This window comes from Mytilus californianus, unplaced genomic scaffold, assembly GCF_021869535.1.
Source record: "Mytilus californianus isolate M0D057914Y unplaced genomic scaffold, xbMytCali1.0.p SCAF_2, whole genome shotgun sequence".
In the NCBI taxonomy this organism is placed as follows: Eukaryota; Metazoa; Mollusca; class Bivalvia; order Mytilida; family Mytilidae; genus Mytilus; species Mytilus californianus.
The window spans coordinates 69,242,392-69,268,785 of NW_026262668.1; the positions used below are offsets into that span (position 1 = coordinate 69,242,392).

Here is a 26,394-nt window from a genome sequence, read left to right on the forward strand (position 1 = left end):
TATCTGTATGGCTGCACGCGCCTGATGAAGCTAAATTGTTAAGCAAAATATTGCGTAAATATATAAAATATAACAACTATTTTTATAACACTCATTAGCATGTTAAAGTTACATTCTTAGGCATTTATATATATATATATATATATATATATATATATATATATATATATATATATATCAGAATTTAAATTGTGTACATCTTTGTTCTGTTATAGGTATGGTATCAGCAATGGATGAAGCTATTGGTAATATAACTCAGACATTTATACAGAAAGGAATATGGAACAACACACTACTTGTATTTTCTACTGGTATGTAACTCATCTTGCAAAAAAAGTCTCCAAGCAAGAACAAATTGAGAGTGATGTGGTTTTTGAAAACATAAAAAATTAAATTATTGATTTAATTTTGTGTTAATGCAAAAATTAATTCAAAATTTGCTAAACTGAAGTCTAGTAACTGAGCTAATACAGAAGTTTTCAACGTGTCGTCCGTGGTCCGTCGTCTTCTTTAACTTTTTCAAAAATCTTTTTCTCTGAAACTTCTGATCCAGATTTAATCGAATTTGGCCACAATCATCATTAGGGTATCTAGTTTAAAAATGTGTCCAATTACCCTGCTTGCAAACCAAGATGGCAGACATGGCTAAAAATATAGAACATAGGGATAAAATGCAAGTTTTGTCTATTATCTTGAAAACCACTATCAAAAGAGAAAATCTGACAAGGGCACAAATGTTTGGAATTATGAGATCTACCTATTGTCCATTTACGCCCAAACTGTCAGATGACTTTTTATGGGAGTTATTGCCCTTAAGTGACGAATTTTACCAACTTTTTAAATTTTTGCCTATTATCTTGAAAATTATAATAGATAGAGAGAAACTTTATATAGCAAAAATGATAAGCAACATAAGTTCTACAAATAAGTCAACATGGTTGAAATCGTCTTTAATGGCAATTTTACAAATTTTTTGCATTTTTGCCTCATATCTGAAAAAGTATAATAGATAGATAGAAACTTAAATAGGCAAAAACGATCAGCAAGACAAGATCTACAAATAAGTCCACATGGTTTAAATCGTTTGATGACCCCTTATTTGTGTTGTTCTCTTTAATAAAGATTTTTATCATTTTTTGCTTTGTTGCCTACTTTCTGAAAAACTATATTAGATAGATAGAAACTTAAATAAGCCAAAATGATCAGCAAGACTAGATCAACAAAGAAGAGATTTTTGTCATAAATTGTATTCTAGTCCACAAAGATGGAGAGTATCCATTGTTGAAGATGCACATAGGTGAGCAACACGGGCTCTTTAGAGCCTCTAGTTTTTATATATATTAAAACTCTTTCATGACATACAGTAAAACCTGTTCTTGTGTTAGTATCATAATCTTGAATCCTCAATGCCTGCCTCAACACAAAAATGTATACATGTATAAATTAAAAAAATTTAAGCATTTAGTGCATGCTATATATTTGTTCTCTTCTGGTTGTGGCTTGTTATCAATTTCTTGCATGAAGAGATATTTCCCGTATCACACTCTGACAAGGTGATCTGGACTTTCAAAGGTTAAGACAATATACATTTAGTCCATGGCAACGGACATATGTGATTTCTTCAATGATATACAAAAAACTCACACTTTTCACATGAAAATCTGCTTTTGTTAAATCTTATTACATTCTGAAGCGTACAAAAAATTTTTATATGTCTAATATTAAACTTTGACGACAGAACAGAACACATGACGTCATATTCGTATGTTCAAAAGACTAGATCAACGATTTGCGGAATTTTTAATTTAACACAATGAGAGTGTTGACCATAAGAGAAATAGGTTTAACAACTCATGAGAATTGGATTAATTGCTTAATATCAACTCTTGTTATTTAATTTAAATAGTAATAATAAACTCGCCAGAGGCTCGTTTATTATAATATTTAGATTAGATAACTTGAGTCGATATCAAGTGATATCCAATACTCACTCGTTATGAAACATATAAATGGTACTACGTATTAGTAGATGTGCTTTCCTATATTTTTCATTGCCTCAAGAAGTTCACTTTGTCAAAGGACAAGGTTCTCTTTTGGCAAAATATGGTCTTGAATATGAGCTAAAATTATCATAAAATATCAAAATCTGGTTCTTAAATGGAACTATTCCAAAATCCTTAATGCTAGATAAAACAAATTTCTTCTAAATAGTACATGGTAGTAGGCTCCAAAATCAGCACATTTTAATGATGTTGTTAAAATTTGATAATTTTGTGCATTCTTCGGACACAAAAACTATAGAAAAACTATGGCCACAACCTAGGATCTGAAATGTTCTGTTACTAAAATGTGCCAAGGTTAAATTTAAATCCATAGACACAAAACAAGTCTAGATCATGGATGGCGGCCAGAGTAAAACATGCTAAAAATATTAAAAGTTATGGAAAAATTGGATCAAAAGTGATGATACAACACAAATAAGGTCATAACTTCAAAATTTATAATGTGAGGTGCAAAAAGAAGTTATTTTGTAGTAATACCTATATCTCAACTATTTCTATGTGAAATTTGAAATATTTTAGTCTGATTTGAAAAACATTAAAATCTAAAGGCCAATTTTTGCCCTTCGTTAACCTATCCATGTAAAGGAGAAAACAAAATTTTGTTATCTGTGTCCTTGGGTTGCTGTTTCCAATACATATAGTCTGAGATACTGAAATTTAGGCCCACTTTAAGGTCATTTAAGGATTTTAACGTGTACAAGTTATATTTTAACCCCTTCGCCCCCAATCCCGCCTGTAGTCGTGATGGCGACCATCATTCTTTGATGGCCAGTATGACCCATCATACTTTTTTAGAACTGCCCCAGCTTAACTGTCTTGACAGCAGGGACTTCAACCATGCAATTCATGGTCCATAAACTCTTCTAAGATGTGTGTTTATGAAAATATGGCAACTTTAATGGCCTTTTTAGAGTTCAAAATCAGAAAAACATGAAAAGTAGCCAAAATCAGGTGGGGGTGGGAGTCTTTTGATGGCCACTACGTTACTGGTATGGGCTGTAGGTATTTACTTTTATCATAAATACATGCATAGGTGGTACAGGAACACAAGGAGGTATAATATGGCCAAAAGAAATCTGCTCTGTAAAATCTAGGTCACCGTTTTGTAAGAAATCTAAAAACAGACATCTAGGCAGACCTGACTTGCCAATAACTCCCCAGCAAGACACTCAAGTCACATATACTTCCCGTCAGTATGGATGGACTGCTGTAACTATAAGGTAATACTTGAATGACTAAGAAACACAGTTTGGTCAATGTTCACCTCTCAAGTGAGCTGTTCTACAAAACTGTAGAATTATAAATATAAAATTTTTATCAAGCTTTCTTTAGAGAGTACATTTTTTATGGTTAATGACTAATGAAGATAGTTTTGTTTTAAAACTAATATTAAATATGATATCTAAACTAACAAAAAAAAATCGGGATTCATTATATCATTACTAAATCAAACCAACATCTCAAATATGAGAATGATGGAGTTGTCTCTCTTTGTCTAAATCTAGCTGGATATCCTCAATATGAAAGAAAAAACAAAAATTTATGTTGACATTTCTATTTTATGATTAAGTTAAAAAGGTTTTTTTATACAATCAATACAATTATTACTCTAATGGACCATTATTATCTTATAAGTTTATTGTTTAGTTTTTTTTAATATGTTATGAATAATTACATTGTGATTAATCTGCCCTTCAAAGGGCAACTTGATTGGTTATTAAAATTATCTGTATCTGTGTGTGAGTCTGTCAATGTTATTGTCAGCATCATTAAGCTTTATTGAATAAGAGGGTGATACTTTATATGTTCTTATACAGGTCAAAAGTATAAAAAAAATGTTATAAGCCAATTATTTAAGCCCATTGTAAGTCATGGCCAGATTTTCTTTCCCAGTGGTAAATAATGTCCAAAGGGGACTTACCACTATGATTTGTAGTGGTTACATATCCTGTTGTGCAGTCTGTTTAACTTTATATAAACATACCTCAACTTTGATAGATATGCTTTATGTTTCTTACTACATGTCTGCACTTTCAAAATCTGCATACAATATAAAAATGCAGGCTTTGAGGGTCAGCGATGCCTAGTGTTTCAAATTCACTTCATGAACTTCTGTTTTAGTCCTTCACACTACTAAACAAAAAAGCAACAATTTTATTGTTTTGAATGTGTGCATTAATTTACTTTTTTCATATTTAATCATGTTAATTCTTCTTTTCAATTATAATTAGACAATGGTGGACAAATCCTTTCTGGAGGAAATAATTGGCCATTGAGGGGATGGAAAGCCTCATTATGGGAAGGTGGAATGAGAGGAGTTGGATTTGTTCATGGTAATATGCTTAAAAACAAAGGGACCAGTTCTAAAGAATTGATGCATGTTACAGACTGGTACCCTACACTGATTGGTCTTGCTGGGGGAGATCTAAATGGAACAAAACCTCTGGATGGCTATGATCAGTGGAAAACTATCAGGTTAGTAAAAAAATTAATTTCAATTCCTAGCTATTATCAAATTTGTAATTAATAACGCTGTAACTCCTGATTCAAAAGAGAAATAAATACCATTAGAAGTGTCCAAAAATTTGAAATGAGAGTTGTAAATTACTTTCCTATATCCATGAACATATGGCCAACAAGAGTTGTTACAATGATATTATTATGTCACCCTAAATGAAAGTTGGCTGACATATTGCTATTCCTTCATTTCTTTTCTATGATTATGTCACTCCGAACAGAGTTTGGGTGACGTATTGTTATTCTACGTTTCTTTTTTGTTTTATGATTATTTTTCTTCCACACTTATTGTACACTCTGGATCTCGGAATTGAATGGACCCAAGTTGATGGTTCATAATAATGTTAACAACCAAGTGCAGATTTGTAATTGGCGTTGGCATTTTCAAGATGGCTGCCATTGCCATGGAAATAGCAAAAATTAAAAAAAAAGGAAAGTGTTCTAAACTTAATGAAATTTGACAGAAATGTAAACTGGTGTACACTTGCTCTTTGACTTTGACTTTGAAATTTTCAAAATGGCTACCATGCGAAAAAATATAAAGTGCTTAAAACTTAATGAAATTTTACAGAAATGGTAATTGGCGTGTGCAGATGTGCCATTTTTACTTGGAATTTCCAAAATGGCCAACTAAACATGGTAACAGCAAATAAGTGAAAAAATTTTAAATCTTCAATCTATCTGAAAATTTACAGAAATATGTGCCGTCATGCATAAAGGTGGATTCACTGTTTAAAAGTTTGAAAATGGCTGCAGTTTAGTGGCAAATGTTAGACAGGGGTGACATCCGCTATTGCTTGCAATGGCAAATCTAGTTCTTCTTATTATTCTTTCAATGATTTTTGTCAAGCCTGCGACTTTTGTCGCAGAAAGCTTGACATAGGGATAGTGATCCGGCGGCGGCGGCGGCGGCGGCGGCTGCGTTAGCTAACTTCTTAAAAGCTTTATATTTTAGAAGGTAGAAGATCTGGATGCTTCATACTTTGTATATGGATGCCTCATGTTACGAAGTTTCCGTCAGTCACATGTCCAATGTCCTTGACCTCATTTTCATGGTTCAGTGACTACTTGAAAAAAAAGTTAAGATTTTTTGTAATGTTAAATTCTCTCTTATTATAAGTAATAGGATAACTATATTTGGTATTTGTGTACCTTGCAAGGTCCTCATGCCCGTCAGACAGTTTTCACTTGACCTCGACCTCATTTCAAGGATCAGTGAACAAGGTTAAGTTTTGGTGGTCAAGTCCATATCTCAGATACTATAAGCAATAGGTCTAGTATATTCGGTGTATGGAAGGACTGTAAGGTGTACATGTCCAACTGGCAGGTGTCATCTGACTTTGACCTCATTTTCATGGTTCAGTGGTTATAGTTAAGTTTTTGTGTTTTGGTCTGTTTTTCTTATACTGTATGCAATAGGTCTACTATATTTGGTGTATGGAATGATTGTAAGGTGTACATGTCCAACTGGCAGGTGTCATCTGACCTTCACCTCATTTTCATGGTTCAGTGGTTATAGTTAAGTTATTGTGTTTTGGTCTGTTTTTCTTATGCTGTATGCAATAGGTCTACTATATTTGGTGTATGGAATGATTGTAAGGTGTACATGTCTAGCTGGCAGGTGTCATCTGACCTTGACCTCATTTTCATGGTTCAGTGGTCAAAGTTAAGTTTTTGAGTTTTGGTCTTTTTTTCTAATACTATATATGCAATATTTCAACTATATTTGGTGTATTGAAATATTTTATGATCTATATGTCAGTCACGCAGGTTTTATTTGACCTTGACCTCATTTTTAAGGTTCATTGCTCAGTGTTAAGTTTTTGTGTTTTGGTCTGTTTTTCTTAAACTATAAGCAATAGGTCAACTATATTTGTTGTATGGAAGATTTGTTAGCTGTACATGCCTGCCTTGCATGGTTTATCTGACCTTGACCTCATTTTCATGGTTCATTGGTCAATGTTTAGTTTACTTGGTTAATGTTAAGTTTATGTGGCAGTTGTAATAAAGCTTTATATTTAGGACTATCAACATAATATCAATGATTAGTAAAGAAGGCGAGACATTTCAGCGTGTGCACTCTTGTTGTAATAAGGCTTTACAAAAGTTGACGACCAATCTTGATGGATCTTATGCATAATGATAACCACAGTATGTAGATGTGCAGTTTGACTTTGGAATTTTAAAAATGGTCACCATTAGCATGGACAAATGTGAGAAATTGAAAAGTGTACCAAACTTAATGAAACTTTACAGCAATGTCATTGGTTGTGTGTAGATGTGTCATCTGACTTTTGGAATTTTCAAAATGACTGCCATTACCATGATAACAGCAGAAATGTAGAAAATTGAAAATTGTTCCAATTTTTTATGAAACTTTACAGTAATATGGCCTGTCATGTCTTGATGTCTCATCTGATTATAGGATTTTCAAAATTGATGCTGTTGCCATTGGAATAGTTTGGAGTGATTCCATTATTGCTTGCAATATGCAATCATTTTTGTTTTGATTTGTAGAAAATAATACTTTGAGTTGAATTAGATCAATCTGATGATTATCATGTTTGCTTCATCATACTTGTTGGACATTTTTTAGCCGTCTTATCTTCACACGAAAATTCAGGATTCTCCACTGATTAGATTGTTACAATTTTTAAACACATCTAGTTTAAATTCCATTAATATATCCCCCAGAACTAGAAATTAAAGAAACAACAGACACGGCTTCCTCCGCCTCATTTTTAGACTTATATCTTGAATTTGACATACACAGTCATTTCAGTACCAGAATCTATGACAAACGAGACGATTTTAATTTTAAAATTATAAATTTCCCCCACCTTAGTAGCAATATACCAACTTCACCTGCATATGGGATATACATTTCCCAACTTATTCGATATTCAAGAGCTTGCAGCTCCTACTCAGACTTTGTAAAATGTCACCAGTGTCTGAGCAGAAAGTTGATGAACCAAGGGTATGTCAAAGAACGTCTCGTCCTTTTTCTAAAAAAGTTCATCGGAAGGTACCAAGAACTTGTTGATAAATATTCCGTATCATCTTCACAAATAATACATGATGGTCTTGAAGTATAGATTCTGCGTACTGACGTTGTTTATCATCTTAACAACGTGTTATATTGTTCTTTCATTTGTCTTTGTTCTATTATTAATATTACTTTTACTGTTTGGTTTGTTTTCTGTGATATCCATTTGACGTGGCTAGGTACTTATACATCCCGTCAATGTGTTTGTATTATCTTTCATTTTTGCTGATGTGTTTTGTATATGCGACCTTTTGTGTTTCTTTGGTTCTTATAACGTGACTCTGTACTTTAAAAGATCCCGTCATTATATTATTGTTCTATTATATGTCATTATGTTATTGTTCTATTATCAATTTGAAAATACTTTGAACGACAAACGACAAATTTATTTTACTCGCGTAGTGGTATTTACCATATGTGGATTCTTAAAAATTCTAAAGAACTTCTGAACAATTTTAAATCTCGGTCTATTTCTGAAATTAATTCTAACATAACTTTTGATTTTTTAACCCTGTATACCAACATTCCCCATGTGAAATTATTAAATTGTTTTGAATAAACATTGAACGACAAAATTTCTTCTTATGTGACGTTTACATTTTCTGACGTCAGACACATGAAGCAATGAATGTGGTTTTTAATTTGATAGATGCTTTTGTGCTTTTTTGTAAATGATTGTTTGTTTTGATATTGTAGCACAGTGATGACTGCTTTACCCATATTTTGACTATTTTATTTATTATGTCTGTTTTGTTCACCCATAGTTGTAAATATAACGGAATTTGATGAGACTGTCATACAAGTGAGAGGTTTAGCGCTATAAAACCAGGTTCAATCCACCATTTTCTACATTTGAAAATGCCTGTACCAAGTCAGGAATATGACAGTTGTTGTCCATTCGTTTGATGTGTTTTGTCATTTGATTTTGCCATGAAATTAGGGACTTTCCGATTGAATTTTCCTCGGAGTTCAGTATTTTTGTGATTTTACTTTTTACATATCGAGAAACTAACTATGACAATCCATCAGAAATCCAATTTTACAAAATAATATATGTTATGTGTTTATTTATTTCAGTGAAGGCATTGAAAGTCCTAGAAAGGTTCTTCTCCATAACATAGACCCATTATTTCATAGAGTTGGTGAACCAGCATACAATGGCACATTTGATAGTAGAGTAAGAGCTGCCATAAGATACAAAGATTGGAAATTAATTACAGGGAATCCAGGTAACTCATATACAGTTTAGATTTGAATTACAAAACAAACTACATGTTTGAGGGGTAGAATGCCTGTTACATTCTGGATCCAGTCATTTAATTCACAGAAATTCTTAATTTTACTGGATGAAAATATTTTGAAAATTCATGTTATTTTTGACATAAACTCAGAGTTTGATATTTTTTGTCAGGGTTTCCCTGTAAAAAGCTATTTAACTGCAATTTTACAATGATTCGGTTAAAGGTTTAAAATATGGTTTTCATTATAAAAAATAAACCTTGAATAATTGCACTATGCAGATCAGAATCTATAGAGATGTTTCACTATTTTATGGCTTCAACTGTTTTAAATCGCCCTAGTGTTCAAGGTACCCAATCTGAATCCAACAAAATTATATGAATTTATGATTAAAATATGTTTTTGAAATGTATTTCCTAAATATTGTATTGTTACCAGTTCTGAGTGAAATCCAGTGCTTGAATATGAGAGCACTAATCAGTTCTTGGTAAAATAAAATATTTGAGTAGAACTGTTCTTTTCAAATTTGTGTTTATATTGTTTATCTGATAAACTTAATAGCTAAGACACTGACCTTTCATCATACTTGAAAGCATGGGATTTTTTTCCTCATGACACATAATTCTTTTAATTTTAGTTATATCGTAATATAAACCTCTATATTTAAAAATGACAGTGCTTTGTAAACCTATATGGCTGGCTGAAAATATAAATGAACATAACTTTTGTATATTGTATTATGTCAATTTAGGTTGCACTTTAATAAATTATTAATTCATTCATATATCAAAAACAAACTTTTTTTTAATGATATACATGAACAAAAACTATTTTAAAGTCAAAGTTTTCACTATTTTTTTTTTACTAATTATTAATCAAAACAAACTATTTTTTCATTTCACTTTTGAAACAAATAATTTTTTTCAAGAAATTAAGAATCAAACAATTAAAAAAAAACCCAAACCCAATGCCTCTCCTCCTACAAAAATGTTAGAAAAAAGATAAATAGCTGCTGCCGAATATGAAAGGATTTTATTTTACAAGTCAACATTGGATGTACCATAGAACTTCATGCTATTGAATACTAAATGATGGTATTGAAAAAATAACATGTGAATTCTTGTTCAACATACATGTACACAAGTGTAAGTTATAAACTATATACAAATATTATACTATTAACTTTTCAGGAAATGGTAGTTGGATACCCGAACCAACCTCACATCTATCTGCTATATACCAGTATGAAAGTGAGAGGAAAAATCTCTGGCTGTTTAATATCGCTGAAGACCCAAATGAACATATCGATTTATCCAATAAATATCCAGATATTGTTAAGACAATGTTAGACATGTTACAAAGTTTTAACAATACTGCTGTCCCATGCCGATATCCTAAGGAAGATAGAAGAGGCAATCCTGACCTTCTTGATGGCTACTGGGGACCGTGGATGTAATATCATAGCTTAAATGTTTTGTGTTAAAAATCCAGGACTTGTGCAATATGTTTCATTCACTCGAAACAGTTTTTATTGACTGTTAAGGTGTTTGCTATTCTAAATTACATAAACCTTATATTTACATTTAATAGGATAAATAGATTTGGTGTGCTTATTCTATGACAGAGTAAAGAAATTGTTGTAGTTATTTTATCATCTGTTTGCTTCATCGAGGTGATGGTAAAATGTTTGAACATTTTTTTCCTATCTTTTGAATGAATCTCACTTATATATGTCAATACATTCCTTATATTTACTCTATGCATTTTTAGCTCACCTGACCTGAAAGGTCAAGTGAGCTTTTCTCATCACTTTGCGTCCGTCGTCCGTCGTCCTGCGTCCGTCGTCCTGCGTCCGTCGTCCGTCGTCCGTCGTCCGCAAACTTTTACAAAAATCTTCTCCTCTGAAACTACTGGGCCAAATGCACCCAAACTTAAACACAATCATCATTCAAGTATCTAGTTTAAAAAATGTGTCCGATGACCCCGCCAACCTACCAAGATGGTTGCCATTGCTAAAAATAGAACATAGGGGTAAAATGCAGTTTTTGGCTTATAACTCAAAAACCAAAGCATTAAGAGCAAATCTGACATGGGGTAAAATTGTTCATCAGGTCAAGATCTATCTGCCCTGAAATTTTCAGATGAATCGGACAACCCGTTATTGGGTTGCTGCCCCTGAATTGGTAATTTTAAGGAAATTTTGCTGTTTTTGGTTATTATCTTGAATATTATTATAGATAGAGATAAACTGTAAACAGCAATAATGTTCAGCAAAGTAAGATTTACAAATAAGTCATTATAACCGAAATTGTCAGTTGACCCCTTTAGGAGTAATTGCCCTTTATAGTCAATTTTTAACCATTTTTCGTAAATCTTAGTAATCTTTTACAAAAATCTTCTCCTCTGAAACAACTGGGCCAAATTAAATTAAACTTGGCCACAATCATCATTGGGGTATCTAGTTTAAAAAATGTGTGGCGTGACCCGGCCAACCAACCAAGATGGCCGCCACAGCTAAAAATAAAACATAGGGGTAAAATGCAGTTTTTGGCTTATAACTCAAAAACCAAAGCATTTAGAGCAAATCTGACATGAATTAAAATTGTTTATCAGGTCAAGATCTATCTGCCCTGAAATTTTCAGATGAATCGAACAACCTGTTGTTGGGTTGCTGCCCCTGAATTGGTAATTTTAAGGAAATTTTGCTGTTTTTGGTTATTATCTTGAATATTATTATAGATAGAGATAAACTGTAAACAGCAATAATGTTCAGCAAAGTAAGATTAACAAATAAGTCAACATGACTGAAATGGTCAGTTGACCCCTTTAGGAGTTATTGCCCTTTATAGTCAATTTTTAACAATTTTTCGTAAATCTTAGTAATCTTTTACAAAAATCTTCTCCTCTGAAACTACGTTGCCAAATTAAACCAAACTTGGCCACAATCATCATTTGGTTATCTAGTTTTAAAAATGTGTGGCGTGACCTGGTCAACCAACCAAGATGGCCGCCACGGCTAAAAATAGAACATGGGGGTAAAATTCAGTTTTTGGCTTTTAACTCAAAAACCAAAGCATTTAAAGCAAATCTGACATGAAGTAAAATTGTTTATCAGGTCAAGATCTATCTGCCCTGAAATTTTCAGATGAATCGGACAACCCGTTGTTGGGTTGCTGCCCCTGAATTGGTAATTTTAAGGTAATTTTGCTGTTTTTGGTTATTATCTTGAATATTATTATAGATAGAGATAAACTGTAAAAAACAATAAATGTCGGCAAAGTAAGATCTACAAATAAGTCAACATGACCGAAATTGTCAGTTGACCACTTTAGGAGTTATTGCCCTTTATAGTCAATTTTTAACCATTTTTTCGTAAATCTTAGTAATCTTTTACAAAAATCTTCTCCTCTGAAACTACTGGGCCAAGTTAATTATAGATCGAGATAATTGTAAGCAGGAAAAATGTTCAGTAAATTAAGATGTACAAACACATCACCATCACCAAAACACAATTTTGTCATGAATCCATCTGCGTCCTTTGTTTAATATTCACATAGACCAAGGTGAGCGACACAGGCTCTTTAGAGCCTCTAGTTTAAAGACATCAGATGGATTTGATAATATTTTTTAAAATTTTTTTATCAGAATTTTTTTTATGTTACTTTACAATTTTCTATATCATATGTTACTCAAGTATGGATTAAATAAATATATACACATTTTGTTATATTAACCTTCATTTCATACCTATTATGAGAGCTTGGTGCAACAGATGTTATCCTGGAACTCTAAAACGCCATTTATTTTCCCAAATATATCAGATGTTCTTCTGGTAGAGACAGAAGAAAGCAGTTCTTCTACTACATTGGAAATGTTTGTTTCAAAATGGTGTTAAAAGTGTATCTAAGGGATAATTTTATTACCTACATATATATAGATGGCATCAGCAGTTGTGTTGTGCTCAGGTAAATCGGTATCAGCTTATATTTTTGCTGTACACACTATTATGTACTACTGAAGTGTTTTAGCTGTTTAGGGTGATACAGTCTAACATGATTTTCATTATTAAACTGCTTCATTGTCCATGCATTAACATGAGCTTTTGATTGATTACTGATCACACTTATTTTTTGCTTGTCTGCATCAAAAATCACAGCATGCAAGACATAGGGAATACAACCAGACAAGGGCGGCAGCAAAGAAGGCGTAAACTATTTGTATAAAGCTTTATATTTCAAAAGGTAGAAGACCTGGATGCTTCATACCTTGTATGCAGATGCCTTATGTTACGAAGTTTCCATCTGTCATATAACCATTGTCCTTGGCCTCATTTTCATGCTTCAGGAACTGCTTGAATTTTTTGTCATGTGACATACTCACTTATTATTAGTAATAGATTAACAATATTTGGTATATCGGATCCTTGCAAAATCTACATGTTCGTCAGACAAGGTTTTACTGACCTTGACCTCATTTCATGGATCAGAAATCCAGGTGAAGTTTTCGTGGTTAAGTCAGTATCTCAGATACTATAAGCAATAAGTCAACTCTGGTGTGTGGAATGATTGTGAGGTGTATATGTCATGCTGGCAAGTTTCATCTGACCTTGACCTCATTTTCATAGTTCATTGGTCAGTGTTAGTTTTATGTGGCTTGGTCTGTTTCTTAGATAGTATAAACAATTTATATGCTGTATTTTGGTTAAGAAATGTTTGTAAGGTGTACATGTCTGTCTGGCAGGTTTCATCTGACCCTGACCTTTTTTACATAGTTCATTGGCTTATATTAAATTTTTCCAGTTTGGTCTATTTCTCAGATACTTTAATCAATAGGGCCATTATATTTGGTGAACGGAAGTAGATGTGCAGTTTGACTTTGGAATTTTAAAAATGGTCACCATTAGCATGGACAAATGTGAGAAATTGAAAAAAGTGTACCAAACTTAATGAAACTTTACAGCAATGTCATTGGTTGTGTGTAGATGTGTCATCTGACTTTTGGAATTTTCAAAATGACTGCCATTACCATGATAACAGCAGAAATGTAGAAAATTGAAAATTGTTCCAATTTTTTATGAAACTTTACAGTAATATGGCCTGTCATGTCTTGATGTCTCATCTGATTATAGGAATTTCAAAATTGATGCTGTTGCCATGGGAATAGTTTGGAGTGACTCCATTATTGCTTGCAATATGCAACCATTTTTGTTTTGATTTGTAGAAAATAATACTTTGAACCAGGTAACTCATATACAGTTTAGATTTGAATTACAAAACAAACTACATGTTTGAGGGGTAGAATGCCTGTTACATTCTGGATCAAGTCATTTAATTTGCAGAAGTTCTTAGTTGAAGTAGATAAATCTGATGATGATCATGTTTGCTTCATCATGCTTGTTGGACAATTTTTAGCCGTCTTATCTTCACACAAAAATTCAGGATTCTCCACTGATTAGATTGTTACAATTTTTAAACACATCTAGTTTACATATCGAGAAACTAACTATGATAATCCATCAGAAATCAAATTTTACAAAATAACATTTGTTATGTATTTATTTATTTCAGTGAAGGCATTGAAAGTCCTAGAAAGGTTCTTCTCCATAACATAGACCCATTATTTCATAGAGTTGGTGAACCAGCATACAATGGCACATTTGATAGTCGAGTAAGAACTGCCATAAGATTGGAAATTAATTACAGGGAATCCAGGTAACTCATATACAGTTTAGATTTGAATTACAAAACAAACTACATGTTTGAGGGGTAGAATGCCTGTTACATTCTGGATCAAGTCATTTAATTTGCAGAAGTTCTTAATTTTACTGGATGAAAATATTTTGAAAATTCATGTTATTTTTGACATTAACTCAGAGTTTGATATTTTTTGTCAGGGTTTCCCTGTAAAAAGCTATTTAACTGCAATTTTACAATGATTCTGTTAAAATGTTTAAAATATGGTTTTCATTATAAAAAAATCAACCTTGAATAATTGCACTATGTAGATCAGAAGCTATAGAGATGTTTCACTATTTTATGGCTTCAACTGTTTTAAATCGCTCTAGTGTTCAAGGTACCTAATCTGAATCCAACACAATTATATGAATCTATGATTAAAATATGTTTTTGAAATGTATTTCCTAAATATTGTATTGTTACCAGTTCTGAGTGAAATCCAGTGCTTGAATATGAGAGCACTAATCAGTTCTTGGTAAAATAAAATCTTTGAATAGAACTGTTCTTTTCAAATTTGTGTTTATATTGTTTATCTGATAAACTTAATAGCTAAGACACTGACCTTTCATCATACTTGAAGGCATGGGATTTTTTTCCTCATGACAACCAATTCTTTTAATTTTAGTTATATCGTAATATGAACCTCTATATTTAAATATGACAGTGCTTTGTAAGCCTATATGGCTGGCTGAAAATATAAATGAACATAACTTTTGTATAGTGTATTATGTCAATTTAGGTTGCACTTCAACCCTTTCGCCGATGAGTCCCGGTTTACCGGGATTCACGCTTCAGACAGCTGACGATGAGTCCCGTTTTACCGGGATCGGAGTACCTCTTTTATATTTCCCGCTCAAAACAGTGCAAATACGAGTTATCTTTCTTTGTTGAATCCCCGGATGAAAGTGTAAACATGGCGCTTCCGTTTGTTGAAAACCGTGTCAAAATCAGAGGAAATTTACGGAATTTATGAGAATTTGAAATGAGGGAACATTTTTTTTGAAAGAATATGGAAGAATTGAAGCCAAACTAGTATACTTTTTTGACATAAAATGTCGTTTTATGTACAAAACACTTGGAATGGACATCGTTCAGTGTAAGGAATTTGTACAGCCTCATTAAATTTTTGAAAATTTTGCCGTTTTGGGTTAAAAAACTACGATTTTGGGTCAAAGAGCATTTTTTTGGAATTTCACCTAGATAATGCCGAAAATTTGAAAATTTAAATATTTTATGAAGAAAAAATTATCAAAACATGAACAAAACTGTGAACATGGTGTTAGTGAATGAAAAAAAGACACAAATAACTACAGACAAGTTTTTATTGACATTTATTATGAAGATCTCCCACTTGAGTAATAGTAGCCAGGGAAGCCATCGTCTCAGAGTAGCTTCTGTCTGGGCAGCTATCGGTGAAAGGGTTAATAAATTATTTATTAATTCATTCATATATCAAAAACAAACTTTATTTTAATGATATACAGGGACAAAAACTATTTTAAAGTCAAAGTTTTCACTATTTTTTTCTTACAAATTATTAATTAAAACAAACTATTTTTTCACTTTACTGTTGAAACAAATATTTTTTTTCAAGAAATTAAGAATAAAAACCCAAAAAAAAACCCAAACCCAATGCCTGTCCTCCTACAAAAATGTTAGAAAAAAGATAAATAGCTGGTGCTGAATATGAAAGGATTTTATTTTACAAGTCAACATTGGATGTACCATAGAACTTCATGCTATTGAATACTAAGAAATGATGGTATTGAAAATATAACATGTGAATTCTTGTTCAACATACATGGAGCCTCTGGCCTTTGTTAGTCTTGTATCATTTTTAATTTTAGTTTCTTGTGTATAATTTGGAGTTTAGTATGACGTCCATTATCACTGAACTAGTACACATATTTGTTTAGGGGCCAGCTGAATGACACCTCCGGGTGCAGGAGTTTCACGCTGCATTGAAGACCCATTGGTGGCCTTCGGCTGTTGTCTGCTCTATGGTCGGGTTGTTGTCTCTTTGAGACACATTCCCTATTTCCATTCTCAATTTTACACAAGTGTAAGTTATAAACTATATAAAAATATTATACTATTATCTTTTCAGGAAATGGTAGTTGGATACCCGAACCAACCTCACATCTATCTGCCATATATCAGTATGAAAGTGAGAGGAAAAATCTCTGGCTGTTTAATATCGCTGAAGACCCAAATGAACATATTGATTTATCCAATAAATATCCAGATATTGTTAAGACAATGTTAGACATGTTACAAAGTTTTAACAATACTGCTGTCCCATGCCGATATCCTAAGGAAGATAGAAGAGGCAATCCTGACCTTCTTGACGGCTACTGGGGACCGTGGATGTAATAACATAGCTTAAATGTTTTGTGTTAAAAATCCAGGACTTGTGCAATATGTTTCATTCACTCAAAACAGTTTTTATTGACTGTTAAGGTGTTTGCTATTCTAAATTACATAAACCTTATATTTACATTTAATAGGATAAATAGATTTGGTGTGCTTATTCTATGACAGAGTAAAGAAATTGTTGTTGTTATTTTATCATCTGTTTGCTTCATCGAGGTGATGGTAAAATGTTTGAACATTTTTTTCCTATCTTTTGAATGAATCTCACTTATATATGTCAATACATTCCTTATATTTACTCTATGCATTTTTTAAAGACATCAGATGGATTTGATAATATTTTTTTAAATTTTTTTATCAGAATTTTTTTTATGTTACTTTACAATTTTCTATATCATATGTTACTTAAGTATGGATTAAATAAATATATACACATTTTGTTATATTAACCTTCATTTCATACCTATTATGAGAGCTTGGTGCAACAGATGTTATCCTGGAACTCTAAAACGCCATTTATTTCCCCAAATATATCAGATGTTCTTCTTGTAGAGACAGAAGAAAGCAATTCTTCTACTACATTGGAAATGTTTGTTTCAAAATGGTGTTAAAAGTGTATCTAAGGGATAATTTTATTACCTACATATATATAGATGGCATCAGCAGTTGTGTTGTGCTCAGGTAAATCGGTATCAGCTTATATTTTTGCTGTACACACTATTATGTACTACTGAAGTGTTTTAGCTGTTTAGGGTGATACAGTCTAACATGATTTTCATTATTAAACTGCTTCATTGTCAATGCATTAACATGAGCTTTTGATTGTTTACTGATCACACTTATTTTTTGCTTGTCTGCATCAAAAATCACAGCATGCAAGACATAGGGAATACAACCAGACAAGGGCGGCAGCAAAGAAGGCGTAAACTATTTGTATAAAGCTTTATATTTCAAAAGGTAGAAGACCTGGATGCTTCATACCTTGTATGCAGATGCCTTATGTTACGAAGTTTCCATCTGTCATATAACCATTGTCCTTGGCCTCATTTTCATGCTTCAGGAACTGCTTGAAAAAAATCAGAGTTTTTTGTCATGTGACATACTCACTTATTATTAGTAATAGATTAACAATATTTGGTATATCGGATCCTTGCAAAATCTACATGTTCGTCAGACAAGGTTTTACTGACCTTGACCTCATTTCATGGATCAGAAATCCAGGTGAAGTTTTCGTGGTTAAGTCAGTATCTCAGATACTATAAGCAATAAGTCAACTCTGGTGTGTGGAATGATTGTGAGGTGTATATGTCATGCTGGCAAGTTTCATCTGACCTTGACCTCATTTTCATAGTTCATTGGTCAGTGTTAGTTTTATGTGGCTTGGTCTGTTTCTTAGATAGTATAAACAATTTATATGCTGTATTTTGGTTAAGAAATGTTTGTAAGGTGTACATGTCTGTCTGGCAGGTTTCATCTGACCCTGACCTTTTTTACATAGTTCATTGGCTTATATTAAATTTTTCCAGTTTGGTCTATTTCTCAGATACTTTAATCAATAGGGCCATTATATTTGGTGAACGGAATTGTTTTAAGGTGAACATGTCTGTCTGGCAGATTTCATCCGACATTGACCTCACGTTCATGGTTCATTAGTCAATGTTAAGTTTTCATGATTTTGTCCGTTTATTAGAAACTATAAGTAATATGTCAGCAATATTTGGTGTATGGAATAATTGTTAGGTGAACATGTTTGTCTGGCAGAGTTCATGTGACCTTGACCTCATTTTCATGATACATTAGTCAATGTTAAGTTTTCATGGTAATGTCTGTTTCTCAGATACTATAAGCAATGTATCAACTATATTCAGTGTATGGAATGATTGAATGGTGTTCATGTTGTATGGTAGGATTCATCTGAACTTGACCTCATTTTTAAGGTTCATTGGTCAATAATCAATTTTCATATTTAGGTCTGTTTCTCAGATACTATAAGCAATAGTCTAACTATATTTGGTGTATGGTATGAAATTCAATTATGATAGGTAAAGAAGGCGAGACATTTTAGCATGTTCACTCTTGTTTAAAAAAGTCACTATCCAGAAAAAGAATATTACAAAATCAAGTTGTGTTATACAGTGATTGAAAATATATCGCCGAATTGTAAACTGAATGTAGTTTTATAAGTAAATTGGCTCCAGTTGTATTTTGATACAAACTATTCAAACAAAAAGTTCTCTGAAATTAACATCATCAAAAGGGAGGCGAAAGATACCTAAGGGACATTCAAACTCATAAGTCAAAAATAAACTGACTAAGCAAGATGCTTATTGTTTTTGTTGTCAACACATTCGTTGTGTTCGTGAATTTAGTATGCTACTCTTTTTGTCGACTTTTCCTATGTTCGTATGAGACTTCATACATGAGTTTAGTTAGCAAGCATTACCCTTTAACTTCACTTTCTGCTGTAAAGATCGTGTTATCAATGTATATTTCAAATATGGATGACAACATCAATCACATCTATCCCATTGAACTTGTAATGAAGCACCAGTAAACAAGTTTTGAACTGAAGTGACGTTTTAATTTGACCAGCGCTTTAAAAAAGTGAAAACAACACTTTATAAATGTCATGCGTCCGAAGCATTTAAAATCATTAAGTCATGATTTGTCTTTCAGTCAATTTTAGAATTATCCATTGTGTTCTGTTCAGTTCTGTTTAGACAATTCGTTTGCAGTCAATTACCATCTGTTCAGTCTATGTTCAGACTGTTCAGTAGTTGTTTTTTACCTTCACAAAACAACAATATACCAAATTGTTTTGAAAGGTACAGACTAGTATTGGATTTACTGCAAGCAGAATGTCAAATTGTAATATTGAATTTGTAACAAGAAAATATCTTAAAAATAGCTTGTACTCTAAACAAGAGTTTTTCAGGTTCAGGCTTTTCAAATAATGTTAAGGCCATTTAATATTTCAATTCTGAAGGATAACACTTGCATTATACTTGTACTTCACATTATGCTCAATAGATAATATCTTCAAAGTTTGATAACATTTTTTGCTATTGTGTTGTCTGTTTTTCGACTTATGGTTTTTGACTATCAACGTTGTATCTTTGTCATTTGCTTTTTCTATTCTGCTGGTTTCATATGTGCATCCTAACATGTGATATAAGCACTTATTTATTTGTTAATACAGTACGATTAAGATGTCTAAATGTCTCTATTTTGTTATTGGATTGATGTTTCATTGCTGTTCACCCTTCCCGAAACCGAGCCCGAAACATATGTTGGACGCTGACTGCGTGAAGTCCCTGTTTCCCCCTTGATACAAAATCAATTGAAGTTTCTTACAACTTCGCAATTACAACATCCATGATAAGTAAAGAAAAGAAATCCGTTCAAAAATAAGGTTTTTAAAGGAACTACCAATATTAAACTGTTTGTTTATTTATTTTCTGTTTTGTCTGTGAAAGATATATGAATTTAGATGATATAAAAATTCTGTTTTACAAATCAACACGGTTTAATCAAAACTGACGTTGCATTTTTTTTAAATACCCCAGACTACACATCACGGACGTTAGCTTCAACAAAAAGGGCGACAGCAACGAAGGAGTAAACTATTTGATTTACTTGAAAGAGGGTTTCTGCTGATTATGGAAGCTATTAAACCCAGAGTTCAAAGTTGTGAAGTTGAAATCATCACTTCGTTAATTTTACAGACGCCATCACGAGTTGGTTGACCGTTATGGAATATCCGTTTCACAGATGACAGCGGATATGTTCCAATTGTCGTAACTACAATCCCGTCCCCTTTTCCCCGAATGTGACCTACCGAATTAGGCTTATTACCGGCTTGTACTAACATGTCCAACACGACGGGTGCCACATGTGGAACAGGATCTGCTTACTCTTCCGGAGCACCTGAGATCACCCCCAGTTTTTGGTTGTGTTCGTGTTGCTCAGTCTTTAGTTTTCTATGCTGTGTTTTGTGTAATGCTGTTTGTCTGTTGGTCTTTTTCTTTTTTTAACCATGGCGTGGTCAGTTTATTTTCGACTTATGAGTTTGAATGTCCCTTTGGTAACATTCGCCAAATTTAATAAGGATACTTTATAAGTAGTCGATGATATTCATTCTTTGGTTTAAGGATGGTTTTGACCGACCGCGCAACCCCTTATGGGAAGTCAATGTCGTTTAACGCCTTTCCGTATTACAGTAAGGATGGTTACGAAATAGATGACTTAGACTGTCTACCAATATACTTATTCAATCTGATGCATTTTGAAAGATTATCCACTGTTGTACAATTTAATCCTTCTGTAGATGTTGCAAACTCATGAACATGAACCAATGCATTTCATACATATGTCAAATTACCAATCTTCAGATGGGTCATTCTGAGAATGTAAATATGAAAACGACATGGCTGCAGTAATCTGATAAAGGTAATTAACAATCGAAACCTGCCAAAGCACTCATTCAAAGAAGCAGCATTTATGTAATTCATCCATTCACTATTTCAATTCATGTGGTTTTTTTTCAAGTTGATGAAAAAGTATTAAAGGCACAGTTTCCCGCCGCCATAGAAATAATGCACGGCATGAACACTAAAATCTAAAATCTATGAACACTTAATGATTTGAAATTCAGAATAAAATAAAAATCGACCTTTTAATTGAACTAACAAAGTGTGTGTAACTGTAAATTTCACAGCTGTTGACAACACATCAGCACTTTATCTGAAGTGATTTAAGTTTGCATAAAGTTTGCTTTGTGATATGACAGCACTTTTTAATATACTTGTCAACTAAAGAAACAATACTCAGTGGTACTCATTTTTTAGATGAAAGTTAAAATAAAAAAACCAAGCGTATTGGAAATTCTTTGAGATAATCTAAGTTGTTCCTCATTTGTAAAAAAACATATCGCCTTTTTAGGTTGCTGCCACGTTTTTGTGTGATATGGTTTTGCTTTCTTTAATTCGTCCAATGCTCAAAGTTTAACATTCATCAACAAGATTCAATATTTCCGTATTAATGGAAAAGATAATTACTTTTTATTGTCTCTTGTAACCCATATTTTGCATATCTTGAAAATGTAGACTCACATTTTGTTGTTTAGTATATATAAATTCACAAATATAAATATAGGGAAATGTGATATGATTGCCAATACGACACAGTTTACTGTCGTATGCATGACAATGCTTCAGTTACTGATAATTATTTTCAATGACTTTATATTCTGCCGTGCAGCAGAAAGTGCTGGAGCACGTCCGAACATTATTCTAATTTTAGCTGATGACTATGGTTTCAATGACGTTGGTTATCATGGATCAGAAATAAAAAACACCAAATTTGGATCAACTTGCAAGTGAAGGTGTAAAGTTGAAAATTACTACGTTCAGCCAATCTGTTCACCTACGAGATCGCAGCTCTTGTCTGGCAGGTACCATGTGAGCATTTTGTCGTATGGTAGATTGTAACATTTGTAATACTTAAGGAACGAATTAGCTGATTTTTCATGAAAAGCGTGACTAAAACCTTGTACCCTGTTTTAGTCCCAGATAAAACTGAAAAAATACAATCTAGATTTCCTATTACATGCATATACTTTCTTTTCTTTTATACTGAAATGCAATGTGTATGCACAATTGAATGCCAAATTATCCCAACAGTAGAATATTCTGGAAGTCTGTGATGTTACAAATATTCATACTAGGTACTCAGATGCAAAGACATATCCAATTGTGAGTGAAATTGCAGTGAATACAGTGATAGTCGATCGGGTAGTCGATATGGACTTATAACGTCAAATCACATCAAAACACCGAACAATTCGGTCCAAAATCCAGGATTTTGTTAAAAGGTTTTACAAGTCCCTAAAATAAGAGGACAAATACCCGTATTTGCAGATAAAAACCCCAGTTATTTTGGCCATGCGAAGCAGAATTGACTACTGGCAAATTAATTAACATCATTCCGTCCTATGACTTCTCAGATATTTCGTCTGTCTTTTTAAATTGATCAACGTGAACTTACTTCCTTTAAATATTATTTGTTTAATTCGTTTATTGCATTTGGGAGTTGCTAGATTATATCCTCTTAAAACAAACTGAAATGTTTTACTTTGACGAGACCATGGAACTTTGGAAAGCATTTTACCGCCTCTTTCAACTCTTGAAATGATTGTTTCCAAATCTAAACAGCACTAATTTGAGCAAACCAATGTTTTGTGTCAGACATGAACCTTTAAAATCCGTTGAAAAATAGTAATATACTTAATATAGATTTGAAAAATAGCCTTAATGAGAGCAATTGCGATCAAGACTTATTTGGAAACGAAATTCTAGTATCGGATTCATTGGTATGTTCAAAGCAGTGCTGTTTAGATTTGGAAACAATCATATAAAGAAAAACAACAAAAAACGTAATGTCCCAGAGCAATCCAGTAAAAATGTCAAAACTTAGTATCATTGAACAAATAGTTTCATTTCCAATCAAATATCTAAATAAAGGCAACAGTAGTATACCGCTGTTCGAAATTCATAAATCGATAGAGATAAAAACAAATCCGGGTTACAAACTAAAACTGAGGGAAACGCATCAAATATAAGAGGAGAACAACGACACAACAAAAACACAACATTAAAATGTAACACACACAGAAACGAACTATAATATAAAAATGGCCATTTTCCTGACTTAAGAGTTTTGTTCTAAAAGCAAACAGCGGCTGTCCAAAAAATCCAGAATGAAGCAGAAGAAAAATGGAGAAAATCGCGATATGTTTATGCAAATATTAGTGTATGATTTACCAAATTCAACTTATTGTTAAGAGGTTACTTTCGATCAATAACTCGCTATTGACACTTTGATCGAAGGAACAAAACAGACACCAGACGTTCAGACGGAAGCAAAGTTGGTGCATTTAATTGGATTAACCTTAAACTCTCCAGACGGCCTTCCACAAACACATACACAATATGGCTTCTATGAAACAGAGATCATGTGTTTTGCTTAAACGAAGAAGAACATTTAAGATCCCAGGCAGAATATCATTCGTATGAATAAGACTAGAATCTTAGAAGAGTTTTTAGAAAAACTAATACAAATTGGTTAGAAATATTGAAGTTGAGGACAACATTTAGTGGAAGTTCGTCAAAGAATTGGAACACGGAACAAATTCGGAAATCAATACAATAGCTACGTTAACTGGTAAATTGTTCCCTTTCTGCTTTACGTTGTTGAAATATGTGGTAGAATTATCACATTTATTTACAGTCACGTTAAATAACTAGCCTAAATTTCTTCTGATGGAAGTGCATGAAATTTTGATATGAGTACTACACATTATACTCCGAATATCAGAGTCAAATGTCTTGTACACGGAATATTAAAAACTCATTAACACTAAGAGATTGCCTAAAAGATGGATTGAAGAAAAGTTCCAGCAATATTTTAGGGACAAAAGGTCAAATTTTAAAGTCATGGCGGGTTTTAAAAAATATTTGGGAGAAACAGATTTTAATTCATAACTACTAAACCCTACAAATAACTACACACTGGAAACGTGGTATAAGTTAGAGGAAGCAAGACGTGGTTTTTCGGGTGTTCGAGCCAATGATTAAGATTAAGGGAGGTGGAAATTATGACGATTGTTGCATATATAACATGGTACAGGGTCTAATTTAGACAAAACAATTATATCAAAGACTATAAAGTTCGGGATTAAATGAATAGATCATACTGGTATATATAATGTAATTTCTTCATTCGGTCAAAATTCGAATTCCATCTTGTACTGTCTACAAAATCAAGGGAAAATAACCATTGTTCTGTACATCCGTCAGGCCGTTTACTTGGTTGTCCGTCCGCTCAACTTAAGGTCCAAGTCGTTTTTTTTTTTGGTATATAAATTACTTAAAAAAAGATTTGCTGCATGTTAAATTCACATTTCTTACGATTATCAGTTTCTTTAATATCTGAGTGCAAGTTAAGTTTAAGGTCTTTTTGTTCAGTTTAGGGGCTGTTTGGTAAAATTTAGGTACTGACATAATGAAAGTTCATTAGTCAAGATATGGCTATGAAATTCATACATTTTTAATGCAAAAATACTAATATTGCCTACATTTCAAGTTTCAGTGAAGCGTTTAGTGTGCAATACCGTTTCATTTGGGTTTTGAACTTTTTCAGTCTTTTAAATTATCAGCTTGTTCACAATTGAAATATAAGACGTTTAAGGAAAACAACATTTTCGATGAATAATTTAAATTTTAGATTTAATACATTGTATTATTTAAATCATTCTCATGACATATTCTTATTATACTCTCATGCAAAGTACATAACATAGATACTTGCAAAAATGGCAGCTTTGAAACATAAAACTTGTTGTAGGTTTGTTGGACTGAGGAAAGTACAACTGTAGTTCAAGCTAATTTTATTTTAGTTCTTTGGCAAATGATATAGACAGGGACGAAGACTCTGTATGAAAATACCACCAGAAGACCAACTAAAATTTGTGATAATGCGAAAATTGTGAAGTTGAGATTAGAGCAATCCAACACTGATTTCACTGATTTTTCACGTGGAAACCCTCGATTATGGGATCTTCGACACATGTGTGATGACATGCTATATTCATTACCGAATGTTGACTATGAAACCTTTTCTCTTGATTACCAAGTTGACTTTAAGGAAACATTGGTGACGCTAAAGGAGTCTTACCAAATTTATCGGAAGAAAGCCAGTGAAGTATTTTATGGTCCTAAATGACTTTATTCTTGGAATCATGATATACCTTATACTTTTCCAATAGCATATGCTATAAAGAAGTACAGCTAACCTGCGTCACCGATGCGTGACCTGAATAATTCTATTATACAGCCTTGTCATGAAAGAGATATACACGGAGCTTCTAATTGTTTTGATGGTCCGAAGATAAAACTTGCCAGAAGAGATGCAAACGAAAGCATTAGAGTCCGTTTTACCCGAAAAGGGTTCGTAACGACTCTACACTGTGGAATAAGTAAATAATGTATTTTTAAAATATGAACATAATGCTCAGCAAGTAACTGCGTCGCTTATGTTTTATAAAATACGGTAAACATGCGGATTATCCAAAACCGATAAAAATACCACGTGATCATTTAAATTTTGGTCGTTTCGCCCAAATTTCGTTTGTACCGAGAGTAGTTTCGTGCCGATTTTGGTTCGCCCGCGTCGTTAAGAGTAAACATACATAATGATACTTGCTGGATGTGCATTGAAAACACATCGCCACAATATTATGAAGATAGAGAATTTTTTTTAAGTAAATGAGAGATCTCGATCAGTACAAAAGTTTAGAATATTTTATGTTCTAATTTACAAACTGATAGCCTCCTATTTCGTTGAATAAATCACTTACAGTCGG

General features: G+C 32.7%; 2 protein-coding genes across 4 annotated transcripts in view; one reads left to right on the forward strand and one right to left on the reverse strand.

Annotated features, from left to right (window-relative positions):
- Positions 1-17,411, forward strand: part of LOC127728086 (arylsulfatase J-like) — a 28,335-nt gene extending 10,924 nt beyond the window's left edge. The window contains exons 5-8 of one of the 2 annotated variants that reach the window (XM_052235302.1): positions 216-311; positions 4,295-4,538; positions 8,704-8,855; positions 16,708-17,411. In XM_052235302.1, coding sequence (XP_052091262.1) covers positions 216-311; positions 4,295-4,538; positions 8,704-8,855; positions 16,708-16,973 — 758 coding nt within the window. In that variant the 3' untranslated portion in view covers positions 16,974-17,411. Of the gene's footprint in view, positions 1-215; positions 312-4,294; positions 4,539-8,703; positions 8,856-10,055; positions 12,588-16,707 lie in introns of those variants that run through there. The other variant, XM_052235301.1, reaches the window with a different exon arrangement.
- The window catches only part of LOC127728151 (40S ribosomal protein S18), an 821,762-nt gene that overhangs the window by 114,682 nt on the left and 680,686 nt on the right, over positions 1-26,394 (reverse strand). The window lies entirely within an intron of this gene.